General features: G+C 43.5%; 1 protein-coding gene across 2 annotated transcripts in view; it reads right to left on the reverse strand.

The window, feature by feature from the left end:
- LOC120950050 (protein dead ringer) overlaps window positions 1-25,198 on the reverse strand; it is a 107,098-nt gene that overhangs the window by 18,949 nt on the left and 62,951 nt on the right. For both annotated transcript variants that reach the window (XM_049606197.1, XM_040367788.2), the window contains one exon: window positions 16,902-16,974. In XM_049606197.1, coding sequence (XP_049462154.1) covers window positions 16,902-16,974 — 73 coding nt within the window. The remainder of the gene's footprint in view (window positions 1-16,901; window positions 16,975-25,198) is intronic.

Raw genomic sequence — 25,198 nt, forward strand, 5'->3', positions numbered from 1 at the left:
GCGCTTGCCTGAGCCCGATATAAACGGTCACCCTGTTCCACTAATTCTCTCTATCGTGTTGGGAAGGGAGGTTATTTCCCCCCCTCCCTATAGCGGGGTGGCCAGCAAGAATTTGCCCCTCGTGAAGGAAACAAAAACAACAGCTCCATGACAGAATCCATTAGTTTGGATAATTTCGGTGAATGTTCGCGTTCCCTCTTTCCAGGGCGATTGCCGCTTCCGCTGTCAGCGTTTTTTTGTGTGTTTTGGTGTTTTTGATTTCTGTGTTTTTATTAATCAATCGCAGGGCTGTTGCTGCGACCCCCGCAGCAGTAATCGATAAAAGGTACGCACACACACACACACACACACACATACAAAATGGGAACCAACCAAGAAACATGTTAAATTTTTAACGGAGGATGTTCATCAATTATAATGGCGTGTGTTGCGGATAGACTCCGCTTATAAATAAGTGCTGGGGTGAGTGGTGTGACGTGTTTCATTGGAGCAATAAAGTGACATGTTCAATTCCACTCCAAAAGTGGGTGGACACTCATGTTTGGAGCTTGATAAGTGAATGTTTGCTCTGCTGCTGCCGTTACTGCTGGTATGATATCGTGTGTCAGGGCAATGGTTGGCATCATCATTGAGTGTGATATCAATTAATTGGCTCGTCAAGCAAACTATCACAGCAAACAGCAAGCGTTTGGGGCGTGTTAACTTATCAGCGGTGCTGTGTGATATTGGACAGAATGCGAAATAAAACATCTGTATTGTAACGCTTTTCTCTTTCACTGTTCCACCAAATGACGCACTACAACTATTTGATTAGTGTATGGCAAAGAGGCTTACCGCTCATTTGTTCTGCTGCTGGAGAGGTGTAGTTTCCCCAAAAGTTCCTCAAAACGATTCTCGCCCGAATTAGGCCCTACGTTCCAAGCAGGTTCGTCCGAACAGATCGGACAAGTGTTATTTTTCATTTCAATCAACCGATCAGATCATCAGCCTGGCCCCGTGTTTTCCACCAAATAGACGCGTTATAAATCACATTAAAAATGCTATAAAACGCAAAACGCACCGCAGACTTAACAGTGTGAGGAAGAACTTCAACCAGAGATAGATAGTAACATAGAGAGAGAGAGCGACAGAGAAGCGTTAGGGATAATAAAAGCGTCTTCCAACAGCTTCCTTAAACAGAGCGGCTTCTCACGTTTCATCTTGCAGGTTATTGCGCGTGGTGCGGCATTGTGGGAGGTTTGGGAGAATTAGATTTTACGGTTTTATGCTGATATAAAATTTATTTCCCTTCGCTAGCTCCATTGCAAGCGCGCAGCCACAAGTCCAAAAGGGTAAAGTGTAATAGGTGGGCTGGTAGTTTATAAACAGATACGCCAAAGGCAAGAGCTATCAAAAAACCTCAGCGCAAGGTTGAGGGGAATTTTTACCTCTTCAACAAGCTGGAGAAAAAATATGAAAATCTTTGAAATCTTGCGCCCAAGGCAATGATGTGTTGAAGATTTATTGGATATGAAATGATGGAGAGTAAACGAATTTATACCCAACATGAGTGTTACAGATAAAGCGCTGACATACTGAAGAAGTTCGAAATTCTTGGAGCTTGCCAAAAAAAATATCTAAAGAGTTTAATATTTGCACAAACAATTCATTCAACTGCATTCTGCAGAATTTTCCTGTTTAGTTCTTTTGCACGCATGGCATGCATGTCAACCGCTTATTATACTGACCGCGCTCGGCAAAGGGAGTTCTGCCCCGAGGCTACAATTTAATCAGCTCCAAAATGTGTGAGCAGTTTTATATATTTTCTTATGCGTGTATGTGTGTGTGTGTGTAGTTTTTGTCTCTTCCACTGCAGCGTACATTGAAGCAGTAGAATTTAAGGTGGAAGCAAAAAATGCCACTCCATCTGGAGAATAGTTTACAGCAGCAGAAGTGCATGACGAAGACTGCTTTCATGGGTTAAAAAGGGAAAATGTAAAAACAAAACGACCCCACATTTAAATCGAATTCAAATTACCCTCTACCCAGGGATTGCGCTCAATATTCCATCACCTTACTCCACCACCCAGTCGTGTACTATTTGCATTCGTACGATAAGCGTTTAATTGCATGCATGTTTCATGTTCGCAGCTCGGACGCAGCCCGGCTATTATTGAGCATATATGCAGAAAGCTTTTTTGAGTGTGTATTGCACTTATGCTGGCGTAGGGCACACAGCTTTGGATGTTGATTATGTGATAAGAACAAAAAAAGTATGTATAAAGTATGTGTAATATTTTAGTAATTAAAATTTCCAATACGAATTCCATAACGACAGGGAAACAAATCTTCTATTGAGAATATAGCCTGTGAACAAAGCACAAACATGTTTGTAGGGTATAAGCAAAGCTTATTGAAAACAAAACGTAAATGAAACGGTTTAAAATTCATCTGGATATTATTTTCTCTCTCCTTCTTTTCCCAAGCATTCTTACATTCATGCGGCCTTCATACGGCTGAGTGTGATTCAGCGAAGAAGAGATGAGTGGGAGGGCTGAGGTAGACACGCGAAGTGGGGAAGGAAGGTGGGTAGGTTCTGTACATCCAGCATAATCGGCATGAATATATAATAAAATTATTAAATATAATTATTTCTTATCCTAGCTTAGCAGTGTTGTGGACACGTCGTGCAAGAAAGGGTTACCTCAACACCACCGTCGCTGCCAGGCACGGTTCGTGAGGTGAGGGATGAAACGCATGGTGAGCACTGCACTCAGACCTCCCTTGCTCCGTGCGCTTCCTTGGCCAGTATGTAAATATGCGGAGCATGTTTCTTCGCTTTCTCTTTCCCAACTTGTTCCTTCGCCCTTTTTCGCTGCCCAAGTACGACGCTTTACGGGAACGAGGCTGGAGAGGGGGCAAGGGGTCATTGCATTTGCAGGAGATGCAGCGTCGTGTGCAGAAAAGGGTATGGAACTGTTGTAAGACCACGGCAAAAACCGCACAATTTTAATGCTTCGTCAATCATTATCGATCCATCCTCATCGCAAACGTCAAGCATAAAATGGCATGTGAGGTGTATGTGTGTGTGTGTTTCGTTTGTCGTTGCTTTCCATGTCTCTGAGCTAAAGCTGTAGTAACGAAGAAGAAAACGGGGGACCTTTCGATTGGCTGCAAGCGAACAGGAATGTAACGATCGTCTACGGTGATAACATTATGCTGGAAGGAATGTTAATTTCAAATTCATCTCTGTTTGTGCATAATTTTATGCGTTTGCGTTTCTATACGATCTTTGCAATGAACTTGGGCTAGCAGTACCGATCAAGCCGCCTGCAAACACCGACCATCTTTAGCTCTGTTTTAGCAAGATATATTGCTCTGTTGTTTGATTGTGTAAAAAAAAATACAGTCCATTCCGAAGCCAAACGAACACCTCCTAGGACCGCACGGTGTTGTCTAGTTTGCCTGCTCTTCATTCATTCATGATACAACGCGACAGTCCGGTACAACCAACCAATGGTCAACGGAAATCATTGTACGGAACATGCCCATCGAAAAGGATGATGCAACGTGCGGATAAATATTGATTCAATTAATTAAGTCAATATTGGCCGTTCACAGCTCTAGCGTTCCGAGAGCCCGGAGAGCTCACACTCGTGTCTCGTCATGCACCTCACCTCATCCACCCAACATCCGGGGGGCATCCAGCGCGTCGTCCCACCACTCGTCCCCGCTTAAATGATCTTGTTCGAGCTGTGTTCCGATCGGCACACAATAACATCATTTTGGAGCAGCAAAAACCCGCGTTCCGATGGAACCACCACCACCAACTGTGCTGGGGCTAGCTTAGTTGAGTGAACTGTTGCACTTGGGACCAAAGATATTTTCGTGTCTTGGGAATTGTTTGAATTGTGGCCGGGAAAGAAGGATGGACAAGATTGAGATCCGGTAACGGAGTCGCCTTTAATTGATTTGGATACCTCAAGCACGCGGAATTCGTACCGATGGGAGGATCTTACTTATGGAGATGTTCACACATTTAAGGGAGGATTGTACTAGTCTACATTTCTACAAATATTGGCCGTAAATTGTGTTTAAATGTTGCTGCTGGGTACATAATTTAACGGTGGTTTTACTATGCTCTGTGAAGTATAGAGTAGACATTATTTAGGTAAGTGGATTAATGTTTTACTCCGTTTTGGGATCATTTTTAGAAAGCGAAGAGGACTTCGATATCTTTCGGTGTCTAGCTTCAATATTGTACCTGACTTTTGTGGGCCACGGTTAGGCAAAGCTGGCTTAAAAAGTTCCAAATTGAAGTTGATGGGTTACGAATAGCAATTATGATTCGGTACCCAACAAACGAGTATCACCTGCTTACATGCAAACACTACCTAGAATCGTTTGTAAAACTAGGATTCGTCAACCACGTGGTTACTATTTACCGGTACAAGAAACAAATTAATTACAGTGTACGCATGAAAAATAACAAAACGGCGGGAACTTCCCACATCATGAAACGATGCCTCCCGTTGTGTAGATGCTACTGGCACCGTGTCACACACACACACACACACACACACACACACACACACACACACACGAACTACACAGGCCCGTCTCTGTCTCTGGCAATTCAGACATTGCCAAGGAACAAGGTTATAACTAGCGCCAATGGAGGTTACAGCAGTCGCGCAAAAAGTCCGTATTAAGCATGGAACGGCAACCGGCTTCGTTAGATATTGCCGCGGACTTGCAGAATGAATAAGAAACCCCCCGGGCCCGCTATTTCTTTTCGCTGAGGCAGGGGTTTGCTGAGTGCCGGGGATAGCGAAATGTTTTTACACTAAATTAACATATGTTAGACATCCAATGTCAGTCACAAAGAGAAGCGCTTCCGGAGGGGGAGGAAGAGTACAAGGGGTGGTGAGTAAGATTGGAAGATCTGTAAAGTAAATCAGCAAAAAGTCTTTTCAGCGCAAAGCCGGTCGAACTGATCGAATGGAGTACCAACCAGTTCAAATGAAAGCGAAGGCAAACATCTATCCTTTCCACGGGTCGGGGTACTACTACTAGACAGTAGACTACACTAGAAATAGAATTTATAGACATAAAAAGTGTATAGATCTCACTATGTATAATTAGAGATCCACTTTGTGGTCGCGTCTACTTGGGAGGGAAGATGTCATCCATCAGATGTGTGTCGGGAATAGGTCTCGATGGTTTCAATCAATTTTCCCAAACGTACTGTGCCATAACCGTAACACCATCGTGTGCGCCCGGTCAGCGCGCTTGATGGATCATCTTCGTCGATGGAGAAACTGGCGAGTCTCAGAATCGGGAAAATTGACTTCCATCGCTCATCATCATCCTTTTCTTGTTTTCCCATGGTTGGGGGTAAGGAGAAGATGGACGAGAACTTAGCATACCGAAATACTTCCAATCCCTGGGGGCAAAATGGCACACCAGGGCGCGCTCGATGCGTAACACGTAATTAAAAATCGAATTCGGAAAGCATTTCGGTGGAAACTCAATGCTCCCCCGGTCAAGGGGTGGCTTCTTGCGTGCGTTCGATCGGACAAAATGGACATGGTTGAGGTTGCATTAGCGAGTGGATTGAATTTCCTCCATTTAATGGTGGAAACAAATACACAACAAATACATACATCACACAGCGGAAGATCAAGGCGCAAGTTCACCACTGGTAGGCAGCGTTAAAATCGAGCTTGCGCGTTCGATTGCTTAATTGAGTAACATATGGTACGCTTTTGGGGCGGTACTGGTGCTGATTGCGAGGGTTTCCTATAAGTTGAAACACGAGACATGAAAACACCCGTTGGTATTTTGGAGCAAAAATACGATATTCTTAGCTAGACACATCATAATAAGAGTTGAATGGGGGGGAGCATTTGATAAAACGTACGTTCGCAGAAGGAAAAGAGTTGTGAAATGATTATTCAAAAACTGGTGAAGACAACCTAATAATGAACATGTCATGTTTAGATTAATTACCCATTTTATAGCACTTGCTGTCTGCACTTAAATATTGATTATTCCACCATTTATATTGAACTTCTCTGCATGCAATAATAGTTTCATGGCAATCGCTAATAAAATAATCCATGACAATATTGCTTTCATCTTGCAAATTATGATTCAAAATTGATGTTTGCAATAAAATGTCTTGCATCACACGGAATAAACCACATGATATCATAGTATCACGTAATACTTGCCGCAACTTCGTGTAATTTAACCAGCAACGAGATTATGGTTTCTTTGAATTCCCTTCGTTTCCCTTAAATGTATTTGATGAAACGTTGCTCACCTTCAAGTTATTTTATAAAATTCCACCATATGATGCCGTATTCTTTCATTTGACATTAGACGGCATTTGTTATTTTACTCCTAATAACAAACCTCGTCATTTCTTGCGGAAGAGATGCAACTGTTCTCTGGAGATTTATTGCACCAAGTAACTCACAGTGGCTCTGCACAATTGCTTAATTGCACTCGTAAAATTTACAATTTGAATACAATGCAAACACTGCTCGATGTCACACTGTGCGAACATGTGCCAACAAACAAACACACACACATACACCGACGATGGTATGAAAATGTATTTTTGCGAAGAAAAGAAACGCAACGCAAAGACTGACAGACTGACGGCGGCAAAATTGGTGGTACAGGATCATAATTTTAATTTCATTTTCACAGCGCCCTCCTTCTTTTGCCGTGCATCGGTCGTTGATCGAAGCTGCTGCTGCTGCATTTTGATCGTTGCCGGCTTCGCTCTTTGGAGCGTGTTATTCATGAGACAAATTCCTTGAAAAGCAATAAAATGCCCGATGTATGTAACGATTTTAATATGGTACCGTCCCCCGTTCCCCGGGCATGGAAGATCTGACGAATGAAACATTTTATAATTGTCTCTTCCTTGAACCGCGACAGATCGTTTCCCTTCAGCAGTGCGATGCTGGAAGCGATAAAAATGGAAAACACCCGCGTACGAGAGGAAATGCTTTGTGATGTGTGTATGTGATGAGTTTCCTTTTTGTTTGTTGCACATCGTTGTGGCTCTGTTCTGATGGTGTATTTTATTTACTCCAGAAAAGGCATATATTCCATTTCCGGTCAATAAAAGTTTGCTTAAGAAAATCAAATAAAATCTTGCTGTTTCCTTTTGGTAATTTTTATAATAATTTTGTTTTTCGTTGCGAAGAAAATTGTAAAAAAAAACAACGTAACAATGCATCGCAAATGGTTCCTTGCTGCTTGATATGCTTATTTATGCGTAACCGATTCATTAGCTGTCATTATCTAAACATACCATGGGCACAACGCTACACTCATCTCTCTTATCTTGCCGGTTTTTCCCTCCTTTTATGTCAACCCCCACCTCGTACTGGTGTCGGACCGATCGGACTGTCCATCCACTGTGGAGGTGCTTCAAAAGTCGTTCGTAGTTTGATTGCAAAATGCCAAACCCAAGACCAAAAAACCCTCCCCCTTCCCCCTGTGCAATCTCTCCCTTTCCTCCACACCTCGTATGGTCTGGCGTGCACAAAAGCGAAAACTCGTCAGATAATACAATCGCCGAAAAAGCCGACTGCGTCACTCAGCCGGCTGCGGTCACACAAATGCGACGGAAATGATGTACAAATAATTTTAGAGCAAACCGTACCCTTCCCCACCCCTCCCCAGTGGTGACATTTCCTCTCCGGCACCGGCGACATTTCCGCCCAGCATGCCCATACGCGGTGACCCCTGTGAACGGTTTGGCACTGCCACGGAGTAGCTGGATGGTGTCCCATCGATTCGATTCCGATGCCCCACGGTCACCATTTTACGGGGCAAGATCTGAACTGGGAGGGTGGCGGTAAGAAGATGTCTTCGCCCCGACTGAAGACGCTCTCATTTGTCACCGGTCACCGGAGGAACTCCGCGGCAAGACGCGCGATCGGCACAATCTTTCGTGTATTTTCTGTACGCTCTAATATGCTCCCCTTCACATCGATCTATTTTTTCCGTTCACTTGAAATCTGTCACTTGAATTACCATTATACACCTCGCCACCTCCTCCTTTGCTTCCGCCGGGCACAGGACCGGATGATGGTCGCTTACCGTTTTGCTTTATTCATTCGATTTTTTTGTTTCTTTTTTTTGGGGAGAGGTAGTTTTGTACGACATTTCGGTTGGCCAAATACGCCCACTCAATCAGCACACCGCCATGGTCATCCCAAAAATATCTATCACTGCCCTGCCCGAGCAGAGCAGCAAGCCACGGGGCCACGGGTGGACACAGAAGCGGATGCGGCACGCCATCCATTGTCGTCGCCGTAGGACCTCGTCAATCATTTTCTCATCAATCGGCCTCGGTTCGGGACGGCGAGACCTCTGCCAGACCCACGTCGCAAGCAGCAAGCGGCATCGATTTTTGACAAACGGACGAATCCGTCCGCCAAGGAAATCGTTTGTCAGCGCCGAGTACACGAACGACTCCCGCTGGTGGTGAGGTAAATATCGAATGATTACGGCCTCAACCCCCGAGCCCTGAGCATCGGGTGAAATAGAAAGTGACATTTCTATTCCCGACGCGTAGTGAATGGACGGGGGCACGGATGCAGATCGAAGACGCCGGGCATTTTCCGCTTTATCTCAAACGGTTATTAATAGGTGCGCGTCCTAATGAGCGGAAAATAAATGGCTCCCGTACAATGAGGGAAAAGTAGGTTTTCCTTTGCCTTTTTCGTAATGTGTCGTACCATGGTGGGGTATGGTTATGTCACTGGCGGCACACCTTCGCCCAGATTGTTCCACTTCATGACGCCGTAAACTGTTTGAAGTCTTTACTGAATAAAAATAATAATAATTTCAATTTCGCTAACGAGAAATGTCTAACAATAACTGGCCAAGCAAAAGGCACCGCTGGTCTCACACTTTGCTGGTAGAATAGGGAGCTTAAATTGAAAGGAAAAAACCATCTCCCACCGCAAGACCAGCGAGTCCGGCGTTGTGTCAAACAGCACGCGGTGGAATGAAAAATGATCAATAAATAAATTTATTGAAATCTTGTTAATGCCCCCCGTTCCATTCACTTCGTTATCACGCGAACTGCAAACGTCAACAGCTTGTTTTATGTATGAAGCAGTCGTGTGCACAACCATGGGAAAGGTGCGTCAAATTGGTGCTGACTGCACACAGATGCACTTTGAATGCAATTTATAAATATTATAATCGAATTATGCAACCATTCAGCACCGTTTCCTGCGGGGTTTTGTTGTTGTGAGGGAGTCAGCAAGAGAGAGAGAGAGAGAGAGAACCATGATTCCTTTCAATTCCCGAAGATTTTTATGGTCTGAATTGATAAGTGCATGGAAGGAAGTCAGAATTTATCTTCTACGCCTTACACGCTTCTCGTCGTTAACAACAAAACCACCAAGTTTTCCAAATTCCATGCACCTTTCCGTGCACCAAAAGATAGGAATCAATAAATTTGTAACACTGATAGGTACGTGCCGTTGCTAATCGATCGTGCAAATTGTCGAATGAAAAGCCGCCTGCCCGGTCGCCTCCAAAAGCTTCCCCGTTTAGTGAATGTAACACTTCAATTTATCAATTTACAGCCTGTCAATTTGGCGGCTCTGCTGGCCACACACACCCTCCCACCCCTAAGGGAGCGCCTCCAAAGTTGCGCTGCCCAACTGGTGATCCCGGCAGCAAAATCCTTTCTCCTCTTCGCGCTGACCTCGAGCTGGTTGTGGGGGAGAAATGCGAGGAAAGATGATGATACCGCACGATGCAGTGTATGTGCACGATCAACAGCTGCTCTTTTCGGTTTGCTAACAAGACGCAAGCCTCCCGGGGGGAAAGGAAGCAGCTAGTCTAAGGTCTACCAAAGAAGCAAGGAAGCAAGGTGTGAACTCATTCCGCGATCTACGCGCGTTGTTGTTTCGATTTCACACCGCGGGTGTGTGTGTGTTTCACACCGCTTTCGATCGGTTCGCGTGTGGCTCGAATATTACGGGATGGTAGCGATAGGAACACAGCTTTCCCGCTCCCGAGGTATGCTCCCCCGCGAAATCAGATCACACGGTGGTCCGTCCGCGTGCGGAGCAAATATTCATCGTCTTTGTTATTGCACACTTTCGCGGGCTGCGCGGTCGCTTCGGGCGGCGACGAGAATCACGCGCATAATAAATGCTTAATATAAAAAGGGAGCGCAGAGGGCAGATTTATTACTAATTGAAATTTAATTTACAATTTCAACCGATCGGCCAGATGTGGCTCTTTTTCCGAAGTCCTCGCGCAGAAGAGCGGAAATGGAACGATCAAACAATGGTCGGCTGCCAGCATCAACCCGGCCGCGGTATCGACAGATTCGATTAACATCGGATGCGATAGTCGTGCCCGAGTTTGATAGCGATCGAGTTGGCACGATCGCTAATCGGTTACGATGTAGCTTGTCGAGATTAAATATCTGGGGCACGATTTTTGTCAATTGCCTTTGCTTTTCAATTGGTTCTGTTGTACTTGATAATTGAATTTACTGCACATCGCAACAATTGCTTTTGGGATAGTGGATTCAATTGAAAGGGTATTTTTTTAAATCAGGAAATCGTTGATTTATTTCATAACAATTCAGTTTATTATTTTCCAAAAATACAATGGTCTATATGAACGTCAACTTTTTTTTTACTAAAAAACCTTCACAATTTATAATTACAACACAATTAAAAGTATTATATTGAATAATGCATATTGGATGAAGATTAGTTGAGTAATGTTACATTTAACATGTTTAATTTCAAAACGTTTTAATCCGTTAAGCTGTCAAACGATTTTCATTTGTTATAAAACAATAGTAAAAAAAAACAAATATATTACACAAATCATCTAATGATTAATTCATAAAAAACACAAGAAATATACGAAAAATAAAAAAAAACTTAATATTAAAAATAAAACGATTCATTGAGCAACAACTTTTCCAAACAGTATGAGAATACTGTTTCAAAATTCTCACATTGAAGCAAACGTAACAAATGCTATGTCATGCTGCTTATTCAAGCTAATAAAAAAGAAACTAAGCATTCATTGCATGCCCACAAACAACCGATAGGCAACCGATAGGCAACCGATAGGCAACCCGACACCCTCGGCGCCACCACTTGTTATCGTTTGATTGACGTTCAATCGATTGAAGATTGGCTACTGCAAACAGCGGTAATGTGCATGTGTAAACGTTTATCTGATGATTCCGATCGAACACGTCCATTTTCCCGGTCGGCAGTGACTTGGCGGAAACTGAACTGCTTCAACTTCATCTCCAAAAGGACTCCCGCACAGCAGCCCGTGTCGAAAGCTTGTTGTCGTAAGAGTAAAAGCCACGCGGCAGCCAACTTCTCGGTGGCATCCTGTTTTTTTCTTCTTCTTTTTTCAATGGAAGCATCGGGCAAAAAAGAAAACAGAGCGATAAAAAGGGAGCACAATGAAAATGGGATTCCCGGATGACACAGCAAAAACAGCACAACGGTACGGAACTGAAAACCTTGTCCTTTTGATGCTCAGGCACGAGCCAATGTTACGGTTAGTTATTCGATCAATTCCCTAATCCCGCCACACCCGACCCGCAACGCTTTGTGAGGAATTTGTTTACAAAATTGTTTAAGTGCCGCGGCTAAGCCGGCCTCCATTTCAAACGAAGCGCGCGCGCTCGCCTGCCGACTGCCCTTTGCTGCTGGCAGTTGGATCGATCGTAATCAATAGGCTCCGGCCACGGGTTTCGTTCTTGTTCGGCCGAGTCCGACCATTACGGACCGATCTTTTCGTTGGCGTTTTTCTCTGTCCCGTTCTCACAGTGCGAGTTATTCGTGCGAGTTGCAGTAAAAAGACGGCGGTAGCGAAACAAGTTGATTATGTTGTGATGTGTTGCTTGTAAACAATCGACACCAGCGTGTGTAATGCATCCACGGAAACGATGATCTGGCGTGGCGGTGGTGTGGCCGGTGGTAGCAATCGAACCCTCCGACAAGAACAGATTTTCACTGCCGCGGGAAAACGGCGGCCCCTTTTTTATTTGGAGGGATTTTGTTTTTTGTATTCCACCCGCCCGGTTCTTAAATCATGCAAACAAATGATCCATCATCGGTTTTTATTACGCTGCGATGCGCTGCGAGTGAGAGACCGAAACGATACACACCTCGATCAAGGGTGGGAACGGTTGGATGGGAGTGTTTGTGTGTGCGTTTGTGTTTGTGAAAAGCTTCACTTTTCCTATCAATCGCCAGACAATTTGACGCCTTCGGGCGGGAAACGCTGGTTGGCTATGGTTTCAGATGTGAAACATCAACACACCAGTGTTCGCTGAAGGTGTAGTGCGCGAAGCAGGCTGTGCTGTAATCAACATATGATAGCAAACGTTCCATGACCCGAACGTTGGAAGCGGTTCTGTGCGCTGTCCCGAAGCCAAAGGACCATTCGAAAACCTAAAAATCTTAATTCTTTTCACACGGCATTAAACACAATCAAAGACGAAAGGGAAAAGTGCGGCAAGATTTGGGAGCAACAAATCATGCCAACACTATTCATCTTGTTGCCCCCCCCCATTGAAGTGTGCGCGGTGCGTGGTTACATTTTCCCGCCCAGTACTCGGAAGCTAAACAATAAAAAGCAAAACACAAACCCCACCCGATGAATTAATGCACAACTATTCTTTTTTCCATTTTTCAGCTGCTAACTACAAAGCTCCAGCGAAAGAGTTCGCCGAATGCAGACGATCCGCACACAGCTGTCGGAAATATCGATCAAGCAAACGACGGTCAGCAAGCCGGGCTGCCAGGCCATATTTCTGCGGTAATCTGGCCACAGTCAGATCAAAGGATGCTTTTTGGGTTTGGGAAATAAAAGAAAGATATGGTGTGCTGCCAGTATGCGATCGATCGGGGTGGAAAAATCCACTAACGTGTATCTAATTTCTCAAAGGCAAGAATTCGGAAAAGGCATTGTTGACTTTGTTGGTTACTATTTGTCTGGAAATTCTGGATTTGCTTTTACGAAGAATTGGCGAAAGAGAAATACAAAAATTTGAATTCAACAACTGAGCTCATTAAATAACAATGTTAACAAAACAAGGACAGTTTATATGAACAGAATTTAGTATAATTTAATCAAACAAACGCAACGTTCAATGAAACCATTTCAACACCTTAGCATGTCAATAAGTAATTCCGCTCAGACAAATCAACAACTCCAATAACTCAAATCCCACAAAAAACCTGTCACGTTTGTGTGAAAAATAAATCGATTTCTAGATCCGTAGAAAGCAAAACAAAAAAAAAACACGTAAACGGCCCCACAAAGGCAACATCGTTAAGCGCTGATTGAAGGAAATCAATCAAGCAGAGAGCGATATGGTTTAATTTTGTTTTTGTTCGCACCTACAGAGACATGCACAAATCAAACTGCACACAACAAACCGTGGTGGTGCCACACGGTTTTGCATCGATTTGCACTAAGCTGTTGAAAATCAGAAGTACAAGGTAATCAACAACGGCGGATCGACCCAGAACCGGAGTCAAGCGATACACCTCCCGCAGCTTCGATTCCGATCGAACGTGCGATCGCGTTGAGATACAGCTTCCCCCTTCTGTGGGTAACTCCTACGGCACCGTCCCTCTCAGCCACTCGGATCAATATCGGATCATTTATGTGCCTTTTACCCAGACCCAGGACCAGGGCGAAACGAGAGTTGGAGGAACCGGCGAGTAGGGCCGGGCCTGTTTTGACTTGATTGTAGCGCCTCACAGCAACGCCTTATAGGTACCGCTGTAATCCTCGCGTGGCAAGTAGGTCCCGGGGCAGTAGGTGGGGGAATGCATCGTTACTGTCCAGTGTCCAATTATTCAACATAAACTTTTATTAATCATTCGCGACGACAACACGATCGCGTGGTGCAGATACAGCAGGAAAAGGAGCAGCCAAAGCATAAGCTCCACACTCCCCACCCCGGAGGGCTTACAAGGTTCGCGATCTAACATATTGGTCCCGAGGCGCCGTCGACTATCGCCTGACTGCAGAGGACGCAAGAGCAAGCGGGGTCGTTAAAGGTAGACAAGTAACAACAACAACAACAAAAAAGGAAGCCCCAAAGCTTCGCTAGAGCCCCGACGGACACGAAGAAATGGTTCAAATCAATGATCCTAACATCGGAAGAGAATCAATTCCAAAGCAATTTTGAGACGCGATGCTGTAGCAACTTGTTGAGATTGCTGAGGAAGACAAGGGGAGAGAAGGGGATGGGCAGCCTAGAGAGAAAGCGCACACACCGAAGAAGCAGCACACTCCGTACACCACCCGAACACGACGGTGGAAGATTGATATATTGATTTCGGATCAATTTGACAGCGAGAAAATTGCGTTCCTTTTTTATTGCTGCGCGCCACAGATCGAACGATTCGGTGTTTTTTTGTTGTTGTACTGTTTGGACGTTAGGACCTTTTCTCTCTCCCATCTTTCCGTCCCAGTGCGCGGAAGATTTGATCATCCTTTTTCGATTTGAATCGTGAACACCCTACCACCACACCAGCCCTGCGTCGGCTAATGATTTCATGAGTTTAGTTAGACACCTTCTTTCACCCTACCCTCGAAACAACATTTGCGTATTGGAAGCAGTACGGTCGGCATGATAGGCAGGGCTATCATCATCATCACCATCCGAGCTGGTCCGATTTCGATCGCACTACGGCCAACCTGCCAACGAGTGTCTATGAGTGATGTTTTTCGTTTTTCATTAATCTCTTGGTGATATGAATGATTGCGGGGTTGTATTTTTGGGGAGGCAACGGGTGGACCAAAGCGAGTAGCAAAACAGTGCTCCGGGTCCCTCGATCAGTATCCCCTGCAAGGCAGTCGTACAATAACAGTGTAAATTACGATTATCTCGTACGAGCTTCTAATTTGACTTTGATTAATTGTTTGATACGGCCCGTGCGCTAGCGTTCCGTTTGGACCATTTAGGGTTGGCTGTCCCAGAAATAGTTACAGTGAAGAATTTTTCACGCCTTTCGGTAAAGTTTCCCTACCGTGTGTCAAGCGTCGTGCGTTGAAACATTGTGCGTTGAGCCTGCATTTTTCTCATTCCAGTGTATATGATAAAGCATTATCAGCGCAAATGACAAAGCAGGGGGGTTTCTTGGCGTTTATTTTTCAAGAGAAAAAAAATTGTTGACAATTATCGTCTTCCGTTTGATAAATCAACTGTACAAACATAATTTATTTATCAGAACGTGACAGATAACTTGCCAGGCGGGATAGACGCCATTGCGCATTGCGTCAAACTTAATTCAAACACTGAAAACTGGTTCGGCGGTCGGCAAAACATCAAACCGCATGTATCAAAACAGGTGCCAATCGGAGTCACTCAGCTCGCACTCCTTTTTCCCTGCACAACACAATCAATCAAAAGCGACCGATGATGGTGATGTTTTTCATTCGAATCTGGGTGATAATTCGTACCACAAACGTTTCGGAACAGCGTTATCGAGCATGCTCACGCGCGGCCGGGGTAGGATTTGCTGGGATTAAGCGAGGTTCACACACACAACAAAACGACCATCTGCATCTCTGCAGTTTTCACGTTTTATGAACCATGCAGCGGTCGTGTTTTGCAATCATCACTCTTCCGCGTGCGTTAGAATTTAAGCCCGTACGGCCGTTCGCCCGCTGGGCGACATAAAACATGAACCACGCATTAAAACCTGCGCACGAGAACAATTTCTGCACAACGGCTGCACTGCTGCATCCTTCTCCTCCGAGCGTCATTCATGAGATGCCATCCCCGTACCCTGCCGTCAAACGGTGTGCACATTCGGGCGGGTGTACGCATTTTATGAATGTAATTCAAAACCGGCCGACGACCTACAACGATGCAAACGGATGCACACGGACGTTTCGGATCCTCATTCATGGTGCGACTGGCGATGGGTCGTTTTCTTCCCGTTTTGGGGCAAAGATTTTGCCTAACCGAACGCGCAGGCGAGGATCGTAAAATATTAAATTTTAACCTTGCGCAACGCAATTTCCTCAGTTGCAGTTTCCGTGCGCTTTTACTGTCTCGAGCGACCGATGAATGAAAGACGAAAAGGCTGTAAAGTTAAGAACCGTCTTTCAAGAGGTGGTAACAAAATCGAAACACAGCCTGTGGAAGATGACTGCACAATGCCATCTGAACGCTCAATAAGAGTTTACTAATTTGAGAGTGAAATCTTGTAATAAAGTGGCGAGTGCAAACCTTCTGCTATTTTCCGATTGCAGGACAGAGCGATGTTTGAGGTGAAATGCAATGATTATAATTAACGCATTTAAACGTTCTGGCTGCTCGAAAAACACAAATGCAAGAATAAATTGGAAAGTATCAGAAGGCAAATAAACCCTTGTGAATTTAGTGTGCATTTAATTTGATGCTATATTAAGCATTGAATGTTTTGGAAGTAAATTTTTACACCGAACAACCAATCCACGATTGGCAACAGTAACAAGCACGTGAGCAAAAAACAAAACCAAGGGACCAGGCAACGTGAAGGGGAAGAAATGTAATAAAAAAAATAATTGCTGCCAGTGCTCTGTCACTCTCTGGAATGATTAATCGACATCAGACGAGAAGAATGTATCGTAAGCACTGCACTGGCAGTACCTAGCTTTATCTTCCTTGCCTACATACAATGTGATTGCAAAGGGAAAATGTCCGTGAAAAGTAATTCACTCCCCAAGAATTGATACTCTTTCAATATCCGGTTGATAGCGGAAGAATTTCGTGTCCCTTCGTTTTCCGCTTTGCCCCGCTTCACCATATAACTTTGGTGAGTCAGCAGAAGTAAAATTCGTAAAGATAATAAAATTGTCCTTTATCATCCACTTACCTCGCTTTTGCATGAACAGGAACAGATCGTCCAAAAATTCCTTCCGCTTCGGGTCATCGTTGATTTCGTACAGCTGGAAAAGAGAGAGAAAGAAAGAGAGAAATGAACGCGGTGTGATAAGTGTTAGGATGGGAAGGAAAGACAACAACAAAATACAGCTTTTTGCTGCAACCACTACCGAGTGTCTAGCAATGGCGTTTTAAAATCGTACTTTTGAAAACTGTTTCCGTCTATCGTGACGTCCGGTCGGGCGGGGGCAGGTAGGTAATTAGTTAATAATTTAAGAGTCAAAATCAATTTGCCTCGTCAGCCATTGGCAGGGCGCTATCGGTGGAAAATGCAATCACGCTTAACCTGCGCCAAATGCCGGAAAGTCAGCCGAGGTCGCTGCCCGTCGATGCAACATACACTCATCACACACGCACACAATGCACCTCCACCTTCAACGGAGTGTGTATTATCGACGATCGAACACCGCTTTCGGATTGGGCGATGGGTGGAAGCCAATGCGTATAAAAGTGGGAGGTGAAACAAAAAAAAAGGGCAGCAGCGTGCCGTGATTCATTCAACCGCTGCCCCACCGGTGGAAAATGGGATGAGATGATTTCAATAACACTTTTAATCGTTTCAACGCATTCGCACGTGTGCTGGCTTCTGCGTGAATTCAACGCGATGCAATTGCTGGGGGAAAGTTTACCGTATACACACATTGCTGCTCCGTTTTTGCTGCTGCTTTACCTCCTACGAATGTATGAGTGTGTGTATATACATACAAGCACATACACACACACGTATCAACATTAATTACAATTGGCATCAGCATTAAACTTATTTAAATTGATTGCGTGCTTCGTGAAATTATTTTTATTAGCGTATAACAGAAATAGCGCAAAACCGCACGTTTGCTTGCACGTCTCCACGCCAAAGGGGATGATCCGTGTGAGGGAGCTATTGGGAGAAGGGAGAGGATGGGGAATGGTTTGGTTCGTGACTGCAGCGCTACCGAGAACCGGTGGGGCGTCAAACAATTGTACCAGTGGCACAGCGAGCAGTTGTTTCATAGTTTCTGTAGCTGAACGACGATTGGTAAGCTTCTGTTGGATGCTTTGGCTAGAGTTTCACACACGTGGGTGGTTTTGCAATTACTTGCCAGACAATGCTTTGAGCAAGCAGGGCAGCTACTTATTTCATTTTTTATGTAGTTGTTACAACAAGAAACATATCAATTTGTTAAGATTGAACACATTAGAGCTGCTGGGTAAGTGAAACAGCTCTAAAACGTTATTCTAAACCATCTTAATCAGTTTAATGTACAGGAAGTCGGCACTTAAACAAGGTAAAACAGTCACAGGAGAGCACAACCTATACAACGACCCAGCACACGGCGGTTTTGTAATTGTCCCCGTAGCGGAGTAACAACGGCACCATTAACTGGAAGCATTTCCACGGTCACCGCGATGCAACAGCGAAATGGAACCATCATCGTTTATTTGTTGCTACCCCAACCCAAAGTTTCACCTCACTCAATAATACCAATTTTCGATTGCGTGTGAAAATGAAGGTCATCCCGTATTGGAAACCGTTACCCACCACCAGTCCCCAAAATGATATTCCACAAACAAATACACACACACACACATACTTCCGTTCGCTGTCTGGCTGGTGTGGAGACAGATAGTGAATGCTGCTTGCAGTAAGTAGCATCGCAATCGCCGTTGCAGTTGCTGCATCAGCAGCAGCCGAAGCAGCAAAAAATATTGTGCCGCCAGTGAAATAATATGATACTAATTGCAACATACCTGCAACTGTTACAATTACTAGCCGGCCGCCATCGATGTAATCGGAGCAGATGTAAGTGCGAGATAATCAATGAAATAAATATGCAAAATATGCACCGAGTGGAATTATATGTTAAATGCAACAAAGTTGCACTGGACCGTATGAATACGCACTGCAATGCGCAATACACGTGCGGGTGCCCGAAGAAGTGTATTGTAACCATTGGTTTTAACTATTAAGTTTGAATTTTTGATTAACTGACTAAAAACTTGTCTAACTTAAACTAACATAAAAACTAACTTAAACAAACAAAGTAACTTGTCTTTTTATATTATGAAAAGCTCCAAAAGCTGTTATAATGGTTTTATGAAATTCTAATGTTTCGTTTTATATACATCTCCGTTACTCTGATTTTGCTTGTATTCTACTCTATCTCGTTGTAATATTGCCACACTTATTGTTATACAAGACTGTTCATCTTCGATATAAACTTTGCGATATTAAAAAGTATACAAAGCTCCATTTGATTATACAGCATAACACAATTTTATGTAATTATTAAGAAAAATTAAGACAAGATTTGATAAGATTTGAGCCCATAAGTGTTTGTGTACATATATCAATGGTTAAATGGGGTCTCTTCTAAGACGTTAACAATACATCTGTAATATTCAGCCTACGAGACGATAATCAATTTGTGTATCGCTTTTTATTTATACAATCAATTTCAATAACCAAGAGGTTGATTCTAAAACATTTCTTTTAGATTTCATTCAAGAATTGCGATGAATGGTGCTGATAGTTTTCTGGCGAACTATTCAAAGCTACACAACAAAGCATTCAAAGACACGAACACATAAAAAGTGCCTGTCACGCAATCCTATCGCACTGCAAAACTCCTAAACTTGGTAGAAATGTTTGGTCCTATCGATTTGCGAAAATCGATCTCGCATGTTGCAGGCATAACTGGGCTGGGCTGAAAATGCCTTTCCAATATAATTGCTTTTGATGGTTGCGTTTTTGCGACCTGACAAATTGGAATGATTTGCACCTGAACGGGGGCCATCGGTCGGACGGGATGACCTGGTCTGTGGTGCTACCAAGTGCTACCGAAAATTTATCGTACGCGTCAACCGCCGTAGCGCTTCCGTTGGTTTGCTCCGAAAGCATTCGAGCTAAAAATTGCAGCTATAATAATCCTTTTCCCCGCCGAGCTGCTGCGAAAACAGCGATAATGTAACTAACAAAACACATCAACTGTGTTCTTGATAAAATGAGACAAAAAAAAAACAAACCAACCGACACACACACACACACACACGATCGCTAAGATAACGAAACATAACCACCGAACAAAAGGGGCAAAAGAAAGTGAAAAAAAAAAACTTAAACGAAACCAAACAACTAAACAGTGTAATTGCAATCGCCGGTTGCAATGAAGAAATACAACAACAGCAACAAAAAAATCGTGAGTAATTTTGCATATTTTGCATACACCGTTGGTCCCGTCTGTTGCCGCCGTTACCGCACGTGTGTTCGCAGTGGCCGCCCCGAGATGATGATTTTCAGCGGGAGCATGTTAATGTAAAAATGCAAACAGTGCCGCTGCAAATGCTCGGTAAGGTTGACGTCGGTCTGACACAACGTCCACTGACAGCTGTAATTCGAGCAAACGGGACATTGATGGTTACATGGATTCGGTGGTATAAGAGTAGTTTTATGTGTTTAGCGTTTGTACGAAAGTTCTAACACTTTTGCAGCGCGTTATTTAGTGTGTGTAAAATAGTAATAAAACGCATGTAATTGTGAGATTTTTATAATTTACAACTCGAGTGACTTGGTGCTCAGTCTCCCCGATAACAATGAGCTCAACATTTTTCGTACCAATAAACGTGAGATGGTAAAGAAAAGCATGCAACAAAAGTCAACTTTAAGTTACGGGTTTGTCATAAAACATTTACTATTAATGTCTTCAAAACTAACATACACACACCCATGAGATGCATCGAGTGAAACTTTCAATCGGAAAACAATAGCGCGCTTTATTTACTGTAGATAAGCTTTTCCACCTGCAAGCCCGCACTCGGGCCACTAACCGCACCGCTAAAATCGTTCACATCGTAAAAAGGGTGCGCGGGCGACATTTGCAATCCAACCAAACCATCTCTGGCCGATGGTTCCATGAGTGTAATAAGTAATTTTCGTGGTTTTCGAAACATTGCGCGCGTGTGTGCGTGTGTGTGTCTGCACGAGAGGAAGTTTGGCGTGAGAAAAGCTAGTGGTTCTTTGCTGCACCACGATATCCATTCAAAACAAGCGGACAAGCCCAAGCTTCCTCCTACCAGCCAGCTAAACATATGTACGCATATTAACCGGTGTTAAGACGGCAACATTATACCGTGATGCCATTGCCAAACGGTGCCCGCGTATATATGATGTGACCTACATGTGCCAGCCGTGTGCCGAACGGTACCACCACCGTTTCGGTAGAGTTTCGAAAATAAAAACCGCAAAAGCACATAATTTTTAACACTTTCGTTTTCGCTGCCTTTTTTATCCATGACAACGCTTTCGATTGTTTCGCGAAGTAGGTGCCACGTTCTGTGGCATTTCCTTTTCATCGTTTGGTTGGAAAAAGAGAGTCAAAGTGTGATTAGATGGACGTGAGGTGATGTCGACGTCGATGTCGGTGGAAGTACCGAGTATGATTAATATGTTTTCCCCCAGTTGACATACTGGCGACGATTGTTCATTGGTTTGATTGAGGAGATGTTTGTGTCATTTAATCATGAACAACTTCCTGTAACAAACGGCATATAAATGTATGAATAAAAACGATTTGTAAGATTTGTGGCATAGCCACATAGCATCATTATTATACCAAAAACCAAAATCAATCGCTTTGAATGGTGAATTCTACATACCCGTTTAGAAGCATCATGTTAAACAGCTCATCATAAAAGGCGATTATTGAATACGTAGCCGGTGCTAAAAATGTTCCACCGTCAGATACAGTCAGGATTGTTACCATTTGTCATCGGTAGAACGCAAACGGCCACCGCACCAAAACCCAAATCGACCAGCATATCAAGTTGTTCAACCACAAGAAGCAATGTTCAATTTGATTGATGGATATCTTCCACCAAATCATGCATGAGCCAAAGCCGCAGACATACGCAAACGCACGCCTAACGTCCCCTTTGCCACAACACATCCGATTACGGCAGAACGGAGGGGGGGAAGGATGCGCCATAGTTTTTAGCACCTTCGGATGATGTCGTCGCATTACGGAATGGTATGCAGTCAATGTGATCGTGTGTCTAGTTATTTTTTGTTTCACTTTCCAAGTCGAGTGTATATTTGGATTTTCGAGGCAAGTTAACGGTAGTTGTTCTTGTCAGCTATGCCCATCTAACCTTTCGGTGGTAGCAACAAAAACTAAACCAGTGTTAGGAGAAATGGTGGTGCTTGTGGCGTCGGGGATTTTTTTTCTTCAGCAACGATCGATACCACGCACATCACTCACTTCCTTCCACTCGATGAACAATCCCCGACGCTCACTACTGAATGGATCATGAGTAGTTCCTGGTTCGAAATCGCGAAAGCACTGCTCCCTACATCGTAGCGCATCATTAACTAGATCAAATCACTATTTTCATCGTCAATTAGAAGCGTTCCATGACGGGCCAGCAAGCCAATGGTTCCCTGAAATAGATTGTCGAACGATCAGGTCTTCCCCTTTCTTCTAATGGCGTACTGCAAGAGCATGTAAAATAATCAATCATTTAATTTCGATCATCCTGAACGATCGGTGGTGAGAGTGGTGTGCAGGGAGATCATCATGTCGTTACCACAGCGACCAAAAAAAAGCATCCAGCACACAAGCAAGGCCTTTTCACAGCACGAAAAATTAATTTGTATTAATACAATTTATGATTTTAATGCCTATAACGAGATCATTTACGTTTCGTGCCAGCCAGTCCCATACGGGCAGGACAGATAAAGGGGGGGATCTTTTACTAACTGCACGACATGGCTTTAGCCCCATCGAGAGTTCATCGTGTGCTTCTAGCTAGGAACAAAACTCTTCCCTATCATCGTTTCTATGCGTTATCCCCATACCCTTATTGGAGCGAGAGCGCACCCAACACTCCAACCTCTTCACTCAATTAAACGGATCCAACGACGGCTCTTTCCATCCCACACGCGCACCAACAGCAATTTGCAACGAATAGAAGATGTGAGGAAAAATGGTAAAAAAGAGGCTTGCTTCAATTTTTCTTCTCTAACGATTACGATCAAAGCGCGCCATTATTGCGCTCATCTTCAAGATCGTCTAAAGTGATCGTCGATGGAGGCAGAAGCCACGGCAGCTCCAGAAGAAGCAATGTTCGGCTCCAGCTCGGCACTACACCGTTTGGAAGTTTGTGATCTGTGCGATCCGATCGACCCGACGGTTCAACATCTTGTACAGTAATAATAAACGCAATCAATCATCGTTTCACGCATAGACGATATGTAAAGGAAGGAATGATAAAAAAGTGAATGAAAAGACATCGATTGTTGATTTGCAAGCTTTTTTCTGGCTCATTGATTGAGAAAGGACTCTAATGGGGGATGGATGGTTATGGAAAGTTGCATTACACAATTATGAAAACAGGAATGAAAGGTTTTCCATTTAGTGCTTACAAAGAGCTACGATCGGCTATGTATTGATATGAAAGTAAATTTACTTTTTAATCATAAAAATCATTCATCTCACAAGCAACTTTAATAAATAATGCACTAACATTAATAAACACGCACTAGAGACGCACTAGTAGCGAACATACATTATGACCTCCGGGCGTCATAGAACTTGGCCAGGGTTCAACAAATTTCTCCTTCGCAATTTAACTCTTTTGCGCTCGAGAGAACGCAACCGGCGACTCAACTACGACACTCCAAAATTTATGACTTCAATCTGCTTCGTAAAATCGTTAATTTTCAAAAGTGCACCACCCCGGAAAGGTGGTTTTATATACGACGTATCCTGAAAGCAAATCTAATGCATCCGTGACCGGTGCGGGCAGCTCGATTCCGCTGCCCGTGATTTATGATCCATTCTTGATGCGGCTGAGCGGTGTGCAACGTTGTAGCGGCTAGCAGCTCTTGGGGGCTTGCAAGAAAGAACAGCAACATCTTCCGCCAGGACAGGTGTGTGCACGGTGCAGCACGTGAGAACTTTACTGCGGGTGGCAGATTCGTGTTAAAATACTTTACACTCCACGTATGGCAACGTTCAGCATACATTTGCACGAATCGTTGTAGTATTCGGTAATATTCAAACATTATTTAACGAATATGTTGTACTTTAACAGTAATATTCGTTATTTGTTATGCAAAATTCTTTGATTGTACTTCAATTTGTTTTTTTTTTGTTTTTTTTTTACACTTGTTTTTTTACATATTGCAACAAAGAACTTAACAATATATCTTCACTTACATGTAAGATAAATATATTGATATTTATAATTCGAAAACGCACAAAACTTGCACAGCTTAACATTGCTCGGCTCCCTTCCATCACAGTGTGACCAAAGTTTTTTTTTATGGGGCTCGCTCATCATCATTGAATCGTGTTCCTCTGGCCGCCAACACGATGTTGCAGCTACAACAATACCATCGGCCCAGAACCGACAGAAGGGGCGAACGGACGGACGGATATAAATGTACAACATAGATTGATTTGGATTTGACACGCCTCTCACTCTCGTACGGAGAGGGGAGTCAGAGGAGGAAGGGGGAGGTGCTTCGAGACCGTTACTGCACGTATAAAAAGTTTAATAAATTTATATTTTTATACTCCACTGCAGCCTCATAAGGTACAGCACTTTCTTGGTACGAGCAGGTTAGCAAAGGAAAACGTACATCATTATGGATAAATTGCGTACTTGCTGCCACACTCAAAAAAATTAGGTAAATTGTGTAGTTTAAGAGCCAGCAGAGAAGTTTTTGAAATTCTTTAAAATGTTTGCAATACTGTTGTATCAAAATTTTTATTTGAGTTAATTTCATTAAATATGTAAGAAGTAGTCACACGAACGCTTAATTCTAAAAGTCATTCAATCATCATACGACGCTACTCACTGTTAGCCATACACTGTTCCGATTCAGCGCTTTGTGTTGGTGGCTTACCTACAAAGAAAATAAGAAAATTCGATTAAAATAAACTAATTTGCATAATCATAACAGTATCATAATAAAAACATTAGCAACAAGATTATTCACATATCCTTCATAAACTCTCTCACATTGCAGTAACGCATCTGCCTATAATTGCCAAGCATAATATGTATCATGTGCGTACATATAATCATCTTAACACCATCGATGTATCATTTTGCAATCGGCTTAAATCGATACAAGAAAAAAACACCTTTTCAAATTTTGGTGGGATCATATTTGGTGATTGACTTTGCCGAAAGGGTAATAAAATTAATTGAGTGCTTCCCAATGGCCGCAAAACATCGTCACAT

Source organism: Anopheles coluzzii, chromosome 2 (genome assembly GCF_943734685.1).
Source record: "Anopheles coluzzii chromosome 2, AcolN3, whole genome shotgun sequence".
Lineage (NCBI taxonomy): Eukaryota > Metazoa > Arthropoda > Insecta > Diptera > Culicidae > Anopheles > Anopheles coluzzii.